The sequence below is a fragment of the Suricata suricatta genome, chromosome 8, assembly GCF_006229205.1.
Source record: "Suricata suricatta isolate VVHF042 chromosome 8, meerkat_22Aug2017_6uvM2_HiC, whole genome shotgun sequence".
Taxonomy (NCBI): domain Eukaryota; kingdom Metazoa; phylum Chordata; class Mammalia; order Carnivora; family Herpestidae; genus Suricata; species Suricata suricatta.
This window is the reverse complement of record NC_043707.1, coordinates 11450487-11462720: the sequence shown is the minus strand read 5'-3', so window position 1 is coordinate 11462720 and position 12234 is coordinate 11450487. Positions and strand designations below refer to the sequence as shown.

The following is a 12234-nucleotide window of genomic DNA, read 5'->3' as shown; positions in this document are numbered from 1 at the left end:
TAATTATTCAAATAGCCCAGGGAACTCTTCCCAAATCTACGTGAAGAAAAGGGAGGGATGAGGTGGTACCGAGACCTGGGGCGCTAAGCGGGAGCCCACTGGGGAGAAAAGGGGACTCTGGAACGGAGAACGGATGCATTTTCCAGCTCCTCTTCCACCTTTACTACCCGCTTAAGGGCACGGGCTCACTCTCGAGAACCTGAGATGACCCTCTACCGGCTGCTCCCGGGACTCCGTCAGCTCTGCCCCAGGCCCTTTCACAGTCGCTTTCCTAACCCCGGTCCTGGGCCTCGGTCCTAAGATGCGCATAAGTCCCGGACTCTCACCCAGTCCTCGACGCCCCCAGAGTCTTGACTGCAGAGGCCGAGGCTGCCGTATCTCCGGGTAACCGCGTGTGAAGCATCGGGGCCGCCATTGGGCCCGACGAGCGCAAGGGCTGCGCGTCTCACCGGAAGTCGTGGGCCTTCCAGCAGCCCCTGTGGCCCGGAAGACGGGCGCACGAGCTGCAGCCTTCAGCCAATCAGGAGCGCCACGTGAGCGCTCGGTGATCCCGGCGGGCTAGAGCGCCACCGAAACTTTCTCCTCGCCGCCCTGCCTCCAGGCCCCTCCTCTCAGTTGGAGGACTTTCCCCGCTTATTCAGGTGCGGCTGTGACAGAGGCCGCGGTACTGGGAGAAGAGAGATCCTTGGCAGCTCTGTCCAGCCCTGAGGGTCCCGAAGAAAGGACAAGGACCCTAGTGGACCCCTAATGGTCGGGTGCCACGAGTATTATCTTTTTGTTGTTTTTAATTTTCTAATGTTTACTTGTTTTTGAGAGAGGCAGAGCATGAGCAGGGGAAGGGAGGGGCAGAGAGGGAGACCCAGAATCCAAAGTAGGCTCCAGGCTCCGAGCAGTCAGCACAGAGCCCGATGCGGGGCTCGAACCCACGAACTGTGATATCATGACCTAAGCCAAAGTCGGAAGCTTAACCGACTGAGCCACCCAGGCGCCCCTATCTTTTTGGAGTCAAAGCATCCGCTGGTCAAACTGAGGAAACCAGAGCTCTGGTTAATACCCGCCCACAGAGAGATGGGGCGGCCGGGATTAGAACTAGGCTGCTCCATCCAGCATCCCAGGGGGCTGGCCCTATACCCTCTGCGCTCTCCTTACAGACCTAGGAGCTAATCTTACCTTTTCGGAAACTAAGGTTTGGCGGAGCAATTTACCCAGAAACCACAGAGATGAAATCAAAGAGAGGAGACAGTTTTCAAGAGGCGTTAGCCCTTGAACTTAAATTTTTTTTTAAATTTATTCACTAATTTTGAGAGAGAGAAAGCATGAGTAGGGAAGGGGTAGAGAGAGAGGAGAGGAAGTGAGAATCCCAAGCAGGCCCCACACCGCCAGTGCAGAGCCCAAGAGGGGCTCCATCCCACAAACCATGATATCTTGACCCGAGCTGAAATCCAGAGTCCTCAGTAGCTTAACCAAATAAGCAACCGAGGCGCCACTGAACTTAAATTTTGAAGGCAGGTCCAGGAGTCTGCCAGACCTGTTGAAAGCAGGGAAGGGTCTTTTAGCATAGAGAACAGCAAGGGCCAAGGCATGGAGGGTGGGAAGGAAGCAGAGGGAAAGAAGGAGTGCCCCCCCCCACCAGACCCCACTTAGTTTCTAAGAGTGGAAAATGTTGCAACCTTTGGAAATTGATAGAATTATCAAAAGGACATTAAACCAGCTACAGCAACTTGTTAAATACAAAGCAGTGTTCTAAATTACAACAGTGTGAAATAAGTAACTCTCTTTCTGCCAACTCTATAATGCCCCACCATTACTGACCCCACTGGTTTAGGGCTCCTTCAGAATGCCTGGTGGAGATTATCAGTGTCCTGAGAGCAGAGGAAATTGTTCTGTAGTTTACAAAGATACCTCAAGACAGCCGTTAAAGTGGGAATCTCTTCCCCTCTATCCCCAAAGCAGAGGGGAAAAGAATTAAATCACAATTCATTGGCACTTTCATACAGGGTCAGTAGAAGTTTAACTCTGCACTGCCAAGCAATTTGACAATTACTTTATTCTTTCATTTTTTTTTTAAGTCTGACGTACACAAAATAATATAAATGAGGGGCTCCTGGATGGCTCAGTGGATTGAGCATCCGACTCTGGATTTTGGCTCAGGTTATGATCTCATGGTTCATGAGTCCAAGCCCCGCGTTGGGCTCCTTGCTGACAGTGCAGAACCTGCTTGGGATTCTCTCTCTCCCTCTCTCTCTGCCCCTCCCCTGCTTGTGTGCATGCTCTCAATCTCTCTCTCTCTCTCTCTCTCTCTCTCTCTCTCTCAAATAAAAATGTTAATGTAAGCTATAAAATATAATAAAATGAATACCTATGAATGAATGTAACACCCAATTTATGAAACAGAACATTAACCTGTACTATGGAAGCTTCCAGTATGCTTTCCCAGGTCCCACTTTCTCCCTGCTTCTTCCCAAAGGTAATTACTCTCCCAACTTTTTAAAACCATGTCAACTTTTCTCTAGGTAATTACCATATTAAACTACATGTTTTTGCTTGTCTTTCCATGATAAAATTATTTTCATTCTGTATTATACCTTCTACTGGTTTCAGTTCATTCTTGTTGTATTATGTTTCTCTGCCATGTAGCATTCCATTATATGAATACACCATGATTTATATATCCATTTTCCTATCACCAACATTTAAATTATTTTTCCCTCCCAAACACCCCCCCACTATTGTATACATTTCTGTGAATATGCTTCTATAGTCCCCTGAATCATGTGTGTGAAAATTTTTCTAGGGTAGACTTGTTGGCTTGGAGGGTACACAAGACATGGCTGAGTTTTCCAAAGTGGTTGTGCCAATATACATTCCCAGAAATATCTCCTTAAACTTGGGCATAGCTCCTTCCTTATTCTCCCAAAGCATAGTTAAGACTAAGCTTCCATGTTTAAAAAAATTTTTTTTCAGTAGAAGCCTCATTATAATAAAATGAAAATCTGAAAACTAAATAGCACAATTCACTGTTGGGGAATTCTTTGGTTATGTCTCTTCATTGGGGATCCTCTACTCAGTTACCCTCGTCCATGGGCCATCTCACCTTGCAAGTATAAAAGCCTCTTTTATCTAGTCTTGCCTTCCCTGGAGTCCCATCTCTTTTGGTCTCCAGTTCTAATCTAAGAAGGGAAAGACTGGAGTACTTGGCTGGCTCAGTCAGTAGATCATGGGACTCTTGGTCTCAGGGTCATGAGTTCAAGCCCCACATTGGGCAGAGAGATTACTTTTGGAAAGCAGGAAGGAAGGACGGAAGGAGGGAGGAAGGGAGAAGGGGGAGAAAAGACCTTCAAAATGAACAACAGAAAGGCAAACAAGTATTAACATACGGCACGTAAACACAGTCTTGACCACAATACAGTTGTTCTTTTACATCACTGTGCATTGGACTTGTTCATAATTGTTCTGAGCTGCTTCATCCCAGGATGAATTTTTGCTTTACTTTAATATACCCAGAAGACCCATTAAAAGTGTTTTTCAAAAGAGCAGCCTTCCCCTAGAGATGAATTTTACACTCATTCCCAGAATAGTTATGTTGGTTAAAGTTTTATGGCTTGAAAGTAACAGAAACTATCTCAAACTAGCTTAGGCAGAAAAGGAGAATTTGATTCTAAGGATACATGGATATCTTAAGCCAAGAGAAAATAATTTCTCATTGGCCAAGTTTGCGTCCAGTGCCCTTCTCTAACTCGATCTAGAGAGGTGAGGTCACATTGTACCAAATGGCTTCCAGTGAATACTTGCTATGGAAGAGAGGTAGTTTGTTTATTTTGAGAGAGAGCTCATGGACATGCTTGAGCAGGGGGAGGGGCAGAAAGAGAATCCCAAGCAGGCTCTGGGCCATTGGCAAAGAGCCAGACTCGGGGCTGGAACTCACAAACTATGAGATCATGGCCTGAGCCAAAATCAAGAGTCAGTGGCTTAACCGAAACCCACCCCTAATCTTAGCCGTTTTCAGGCGTACTATTCAGTGGCGTTAAGCACATTCACAATGTTGTACAACCATTTCCAGAATTCCTTTCATCTGAAACTACAAACCCAGTAAACAACTTTCCCCTTCCCCCGCCCCTCCCAGCAGCCACCGTTCTGTCTATGCATCTGATTGTGTCATATGAGAAATGTCATAGAGGTGGGAGCACACAGTATTTGCCTTGCTGTGACTGGCTTACTTCCTGGCTCACTTCACTTAGCGCAATGTCCTTCTGTTATTCTTGTTGCCAAATATCTGCAACGCATAGTCTTTCAGCCTGAGTTAATTTTTTAAAATTATAAATATAGGAATACTGAAGCCTAGGATGGAAAGGGGGAAGAAATATAAAACAGCTAAAATTTTGGGGAGTTTTGATCAAAAGTATCGTACCTCTTGAAAACATGTTTTTGCCTAGAACTGGAAATTTCAAAAGAAAACTATCACTGTATTAGAGCATTCTTGCATAAGTAACCTACTGATACAAAGAATATAAGAGGACACTCTCAAATGAATTTTATTTGATTACCATTAAATGTACAATCTAATCAGATTTTTTTAAAGTCTTGGGAAAAATAAAGTCCTCGGGAAAATGGGAAATTCATGTTCATTAAATGAAATGAACATATAAATTGTGGCATGTTACAATGTATTGATTGTGTTGACTTTTCTATTATTTAATGAGATCACAAAGTAATCTTAAATTCATAGTTACATTTTCCAGTGTCATTTCTGTGGGAGCTACACTTATTTTCGTGTTCACCCAGAGTCTGTGAGGCATTATTTTCTCCTTTCTCACAAGAAGTCTATTTTAAAAACCAACTTATTTTTAAACAAAGATCATTTAGAATAGTTTAGTTATCATGGCTTAAAATTCTGGCAATAAGTTTATGGTCTGAGACTGGAAAATCCTCCCTGGCGCTGACACACGTATACTTGGCAAAGGCCATCTAGTAGGCCTGCTGGTCTGAGCTAGATCAGGACTCCATGTGGAGGTTTCCAAAACGAGGTTAAGGTAAGTACCTGTGTTTTATAAAGTTGGCACTAAGTCCGTAGAAACATTGGTGATTCTGGGGAGGAAAAAAAGCAATTTGTTTTTGAGATGATATTTATAAACAGAGTGTAACAAAAAAATTACAGAGTTCTTGATCTTCATTCTGTCTCTGGAAGAACAGCTTTCAATAGAGGAGTTACCCATGGATTGATGTGGAGTATTATAGCTCACGCTGCAATTGACCAGCTTATGAAAAACATTCTTTAATTTCTTTAACCTGAAAAGAAAGCTTATAATCCACACCTTACAACAAATTATACGTCAATCATACCTCAATTCCAGCTCCTCTGTTTTTGTGACATGGAGAAAATTACTGAGCCTTTCAATATAAAGACTAGCTTCCTTGAAGTAGAGACAACAATGGGGCCTGCCTCCGGTTGTTTGGACCAACACGACATGCCTGTACGTTACTTAGTGCGGTGTGTCGTGTATTACAACACCCAGTAAATGTTAGCTAGTGTTACTGACAAATGTGTGTGTTAATTCAAAATGGTAATATGAAGATAAATATAACAGGGGCTCCTGGCTGGCTCAGTCATTAGAGTATGTGACTCTTCATCTTAGGATCCCGAATTCAGGCCCCATGTTGGGTGTGGAGTCTAGTTAAATAAATAAATAAATAAATAAACAAATAAATAAAACAAAGGTGAATAAGAACTTCACAGTCTAAAAGATACCATGACTGGGGCGCCTGGGTGGCTCAGTCAGTTAAGCGTCTGGCTTCGGCTCAGGTAATGATTTAATGGTTCGTGGGTCTGAGCCCCGCGTCGGGCTCTGTGCTGACAGCTAGCTCAGAGCCTGGAGCCTGCTTCAAATTTTGTGTCTCCCCCTCTCTCTAACCCTCCCCTGCTTGCGCTGTCTCTCTCTCACTCAAATAAAAAACGTTAAAAATTTTTTTAAAAAGATACCGTGACTAAGAGCAAATGAGTCCTCTAAGGATAAAAAGATTTTTCTTTAGGTTCCTCCTACACTACAGAGCAAATTTTTAAATATTTTTCTAGACCAAGGTTCCTCATCCTCACAGTAACACTGTTCTGGGGGGGATAATTCTGTGTTGTAAGGGGCCAGCCAGGGCACTGTGTGTTCTGCAGCACCTCTGGTCTCTGTCCACCAGGGACTAGGAGCACGCCTCCTCACCCTGTACCTTCCTGTTGCTGTGGACTATCACTGTGGGCTTCAAAGGCCAACATGGGCCTCAGTTTCCACCCCTGCTGCCCCCAGAGCTCCCAATGCCTGCCTGTCTGGCCAGTGGTCTGCTCAGGACCTGAACATCACCATCTACTCATTCTAGGCTCTAGTGGCAAATGCATGGACCAAACAGTGGAATCTCAAAGTGGGAGTCAGAGACACTGGAAAATCACCTCCTCTCAGGCCAGTGGACCGAGACGAGATGGCAAGTTCCCTGAAAAGACCACTGCTCTTAGGTGAAGACCTCCATATGCCGTGATGGCGGCAAAGGAAGCATGCAGCCTACCCTCCCACACTGGGGGCAGTTTTCTGTTCGCTCCTAGTATATACACAGCCACAGAATAGCCTTGATTTTGCCTTTTGGCCCACAGAGCCTAAAATACTTACTAGCTGGGTCTTTAGAGAAAAAACTTGTCCACTCTGGTTTTAGGTAAGTATCTTATGGTCAATATAGAGAAATGTCTCATAACATTTGATGTTCATCCTACCTGATGTCATCTTTGTAGCAAAAACAAGGGGGGGGGTGCACCTGAGGGCTCAGTTGGTCAAGTGTCTGACTCACGGTTTTGGCTCAGGTCATGACCTTGTAGTTCGTGAGTTGGAGCCCAACATCGGGCTATCTGATCTCAGCACAGAGCCCACTTTGGATCCTCTGTGCCCCTCTCTGCCCCTTCCCTGCTCCCTCGCTCTTTCTCAAAAATAAGTATTTTTAAAAAGGATTTATAAAAAAGTTATGTGCAAATAAACATCTGAAAGTTCTTTCCAAGTAGAACGCCCATGGAGCCTACACTTGGGTTAGAAACTGTTGCTAAGGTCTAAGAGGTCTGTTTTCAGCTTAGAACTGGTAAAGACCTTAGAATTATTACCTGAGTTTTGACCTGCTGCCATTACCTTACAACAGAGACCACGGATAGAATCATAACACACCTACTCTTTCCTTTTTTTTTTTTTTTTTTAGGTAGGCTTCATGCCCAGCACAGAGCCTCACAAGGAGGGGCTTTAAGTCATTACTGTGAGATCAAGACCTGAGCCAAGTTCAAGACTCCAAGGCTTGGGGCACCGGGGTGGCTCAGTCGGCCGAGTGTCTGACTCTTGATTTCAGCCTCGGGTCATGATCCCAGAGTCATGGGATTGAGCCCCGTGTTATGCTCCATGCTGAGCATGGAGACTACTTAAGATTCTGTTTTTCTCTCTCCCTCTGTCCCTCTCCCCTGCTCATGATCTCTCTCTCTCTTTAAAAAAAAAATTAAAAAATAAAAATAATTTTAAAGCTTTAAAAAAAAAAAGAGTTGGAAGTTTAACCTAATGGGCCACCCAGGTGCCCATACACATGATCCTCCTTAACAAGCCTAAATAAGAAGGAAATTAAGAGTTTGGCGTCCACCGAATATTCAGCTGTTACCTTCCCACACCCGGAAATGAAACCAACGTGAAATAACCATCTTGGAGGCCATGTTGGTAGCATTTAAACAGGGAGCATTAACATAACCTCCAAATACTGCTCTGCCCTATACACTCCCTGCCCCCAGAGCACTGAATTTATGGAACAGGGTTAGAGAGAAAGATCAGGAAATTGATACTCAGCAGTGAATACCATTATGACAGGATTTAACCCACTGAACAGGGTCACCAATTTTGACCTTCACATGACCTTTTCTACCTTTCTAATTGACAAAAGGTTGGCGAGTTAGCTGGAATTGGTCCTCAACATCCTCAACAACAGAGTTCATCAAACAGGTTGGCACAGAGGGTCTTGTGATCTGATAGGAAGTTCATGGGATTTAGCCAAATGTTTTCCAAACTTCACGATCATTCAACGTTCACTATACAATTTACTTTTTACCTTTAAGTTGACTCATTTGGGTTTTTTTGTTTCTTTTGTTTTGTTTTATTTACATTGTGAAAAGCAACTGGCACTACTGTAAATAGGAAGACCAGTATTACTTGGCATAAATAGAAGTTATCCATTCAGATAACTTTAACACACATGGTATTAAATCCTAGCTGGGTATGGTTGTTGCCTCCAAAGTGAGAGAGGCACTGGAGATCACGACCCCCAAACTAAGGACATTCTCCTGGACAGAATCAAAAAGACCACAAAAGAAGTGAAAAGGGAATAACTTTCACCCCTGGAGGACTCATTGCTATTTAACACTGTGGTCCTCTACCCCCTAAAATCATCTTGTTTCAGAAACACTGCAGAGCCCCACTCCCCCAACCCCCCCCAAATCTCCTGGTGGCATGTCTTCCCACCCTGTCCTTAGAAAGCCTAAATAAGAGAAATCGATCTCACTCTGTGGGGGAGTAGGTAAAAAAGCTTAACAAGACTTATCCATGCGCAGCACTAAGTTCCAAAAACCTCCCGGCAGTTCAAAAGATCTAATCCCTGCAGAAACAGACCGCTTCGGTCTTCACTTACTTCAGGTTTTCCGACAGAAGGGATTCAGGAACCCTGCAGAACACAGACCCAGAAACAATCAAGGAAAACTGCAGGTGAGGGCTCTTCCAAAGGCACTTACTTGGCAGAGGCCTGAGCGGTCACGCGGATGTCTGGGGTCTGGTTCTATACTACAGAGGGTGACTTCTCTTCTCTGAGGCAGGGACAGGTGTGTTCTCACAGGACAGTGACCACTGGGCCTGGGTCCCGGGGGGGTGGAGAGATGGTGGCGGGGGGGATCCTGACTCAACTCCTGGCTGGCTGGTGGTGGAGTCACAGAAGACTGTGCAACTGGCTTCTGGAACTCCTGGCCAGACGCAGACGGGCGGGGAGTAACCTCTTGGACTAAAGAGAGATGCTCTGGGGGACGTGAGGGGTGTGACACAGGGTCTGAAAGTCCGGGATGGCCGGGGAGAGCGGCAAGTCCACCGTTTGGGACTGAAAAGACTGGGGTGACAGGAGCTGGATCACAAACACAGGGGTGCTCGGGGCCTGGGCCTGGGCAGCCCGAGCCCCTGGAGATGGAGTTTGAGAGTCCAGACAGACATTCTCAAGCTGGCTAGTGCGGCTTGGAGGTGCTCTGTGTGGACGCAGACACCAGGGGGCAGCTTTGAGAGGCTTTCAGAAGGGCTTGGAGGTTGCTCTGTGCAAACGCGGGCACCACGGGATGGTCCTGAGAGGCCACGGGCACCAAGGACTGGCCCTGAGAGTCAAGGACGAGGCCAGGTCGCTTCATCGAGGTCGAGGAGACAGCAGACAGACTCTCAGAGGCCAGAATGATTGCAGGCGGACTGCCAGGAGCCAAGGAGGCGGCAGGCTGGCCGGCAGAGGCAAGAGCCGCTGCAGGCTGGCTCCCCGAGGACTGCACAGCTAGAGGCTGGGAGGCGGAGGTCAAGGGGACTACGCGCAGGGTCCCGCAGGGGAGGCCGCCGGGCGCCCGAGGCCGGTCCGGAGGAGACGCAACGAAGTGCGGTGGCCCCAGATGCGTGGATGACGCTCCTTCCACACACCCAGGTAGCCCGGCCTCGGGGCCTGGGGGCCCGACTCCCTCGGACCTTCCGACCGGTTCAGGTTTGGGGCTCAGGTCCTCTCCGCGCAGGTCTTGCGCGTCGCCGCCCTCCCGGACACTCTTCGTGGCGTCTTTGTCCCGGTCCTCCTTCTCCAGCCGGCTTTGGAGCTGGCCCGTGACGGTCATATCCAAAGCAGCCGTCCGAAGGAAACTCCTGCGGCCGCCGCGCCGCTGGAAGCGCCTCAAGGGGCCGGACACGTTGCAGACGGGGAGGGAGAAGCGGTGGCCGACCGTCCGGCTCAGCGCTTCCACCAGGGTGGAGGAGAGCACGTGCAAGGGCCGCTTCGAGGACCCTTCGGCAGGCAGTTCGATGTTGCCGGTGTACCAGAAGACCCACCACAGCAGGCTGAGGAAGATGATGATGGAACCCAGGTAGAGCAGCAGGTCGGAGAAGACCAGGTGCGCGAAGACCCCGGTGAACAGCACGGTCGCGCCCGCCGTGTCGAAGGCGACGCCCAGCCAGAAGAAGTGCCTGCACCGGCCGAGGCCCGTCCGCTTCCGCGTCTCCCGGACCGCGTTTCTTGAAAGCTCCATGAGTTGCCGCCGTCGCCGCCGCCAGGTCGGCAGAGCGGATCAGCCAGCCACCCGCCCGCTGTGGCCACTGGGTCGCCATGGCAACACTCCTGCGCGGGGGGGGGGGCGCTGGGGGCGGGGCGAGAGGGAAAAAGAACGCGCCTCTCACCTGCCGTGAGAAAAAAAAGGGCGCCTCCCAAGCGAGGGGCGCATGCGCCTTGCGTCCCGTCGCCGGCGCGCACGTCCTCTCCGCATGCGCATCCGCTCAGTGCGCCCTTGCGTGTGTCCTCAGCCTCAGGACCTCGTCCCGTGGAATTTACCTTTGGCTGCAGGTGGTTTGTGTCCAGCCTTCCAGGAGTGAAATGTCTGCATTCCTCTCCCCACACCCTGCCTTTGGGAGCAAGGGCGACCTTTGAAGGAGAGCGAAGGGCAAGGACCCTCTTCCAGTATCTCCTCCCGCAGGTGGGAGTACCGCGTGGCCCCAGGTGCCACCACCTCCTGAGGAGTTAATGGTTTCCTCTGTTGGTGAAGACGTGGCTAGATTAGGATCTATTGATAGATCTTAATTCCCATCTTATCTATTTGCTCGTGGTTACATTCCTGTGCCAGTTAATAGTACGCCCAGAAGAGAATTGTCTGGGGATTTTTCCACTCTCCATTGTCTTCCCTTTTATTGTTACCACTTTTGTTCGCCTGTTGGCCCAGGCCCTTGGGAATACTTAAATGGCAGCTTTTCCCACTATTCCCAACAGAGGAAGGAGGAAAACTGTCAAAAATTAGCACACCGACTCGAGTCCGAAAATCACAGTAGATTAAAAATGAGTTCATTTGAACCTTGGGAATTGGGCGTGAGAGAATTAAAACCAGTGTAAGACCTGGTGTCATTCAGGTTCTGTTATTAAAAAGTCACACCCAAGAGGGTGCCTGAGTGGCTGGGTGACCTGGTTGAGCGACGCTCAGGTCATGATCTCACAGCTCTTGAGTTCGAGCCCTGCATCAGGCGCTGGGCTCACACCTCAGAGCCTGGAGCCTGCCTGAATTCTGTGTCTCCCTCTGTCTCTCTCTCTTTCTGCTTCTCCCATGCTCGTGTGCTCTCTCTCTCTCTCAAAAGTGTAAAAAAACGTTAATTTTTTTTAAAGCCACACCCAAATACTGGCCCCTGGTCTCTAAGTTCCTAAAGGTGGAATTATTTTTAATAAGCTTTTTAATTTTTAAATAGATCAGATTTGCAGAAATGTTGTGAAGATAATATGGACAGTTCCTCTATACCCCCAAACATCCAGTATCTTTACTTGGTGTTTTAAAATGGATTAAGGGGCACCTGGGTGGCTCAGTTGGTTAAGCATCCGACTTTGGCTCAGGTCATCATGGTTCATGGGTTCGAGCCCCGCATCAGGCTCTGTGCCGACAGCTAGCTCAGAGCCTGGAGCCTGCTTCAGATTCTGTGTCTCCCTCTCTCTCTGACCTTCCCCTGCTCACTCTGTCTCTCAAAAATAAGTAAAAAACATTAACAAAAATTTAAAAAATAAATAAAATGGATTACAAAGCAGCATCTGAATACTCTTCTTTTTTTTTTTAACCTTAGTACTCTTTATAGATATTTCTACAAGTTTAGGAACCAATATTTCATGAACTTCTTGAATCAATCAGTAACGTTACTTCTGAACTTGAGTATGCCTGCAGTTTGCTAAGGGATCCCTGATGTCCCGAGATAAAATGTAGTCCATCTTGCTACAATGTCAGTTTTCCTTGACGACAAGTAGTTTAAAATATTAATATGATGAAAACAAACATGTTTTATGAAATAGAGTCAAAAATGAGAAAGTAGGGGCACCTAATGGCACAGTCTGTAAAACATGTGACTATAATCTTAGACTTGTGAGTTCGGGCCCCACCTTGGGTGTAGAGATCTCTGAACTCTTGAAAACGAAAGAAAGAAAGCCACTATCCTGGAGATA

General features: G+C 47.4%; 2 protein-coding genes across 3 annotated transcripts in view; both read right to left on the bottom strand.

Annotated features, from left to right (window-relative positions):
* Positions 1-455, bottom strand: part of RRN3 (RRN3 homolog, RNA polymerase I transcription factor) — a 29228-nt gene extending 28773 nt beyond the window's left edge. For both annotated transcript variants that reach the window (XM_029948108.1, XM_029948109.1), the window contains exon 1: positions 327-455. In XM_029948108.1, coding sequence (XP_029803968.1) covers positions 327-415 — 89 coding nt within the window. In that variant the 5' untranslated portion in view covers positions 416-455. The remainder of the gene's footprint in view (positions 1-326) is intronic.
* Positions 456-4587: 4132 nt separating this feature from the next.
* On the bottom strand, positions 4588-10354 carry TMEM238 (transmembrane protein 238). The gene is made up of 2 exons (XM_029948187.1): positions 8777-10354; positions 4588-5085 (listed from the first exon to the last, which is right to left on the bottom strand). The coding sequence occupies exon 1, from the start codon at positions 10295-10297 to the stop codon at positions 9254-9256; it is 1044 nt and encodes a 347-aa protein (XP_029804047.1). The 5' UTR covers positions 10298-10354; the 3' UTR covers positions 4588-5085; positions 8777-9253.
* Positions 10355-12234: the final 1880 nt, after the last annotated feature.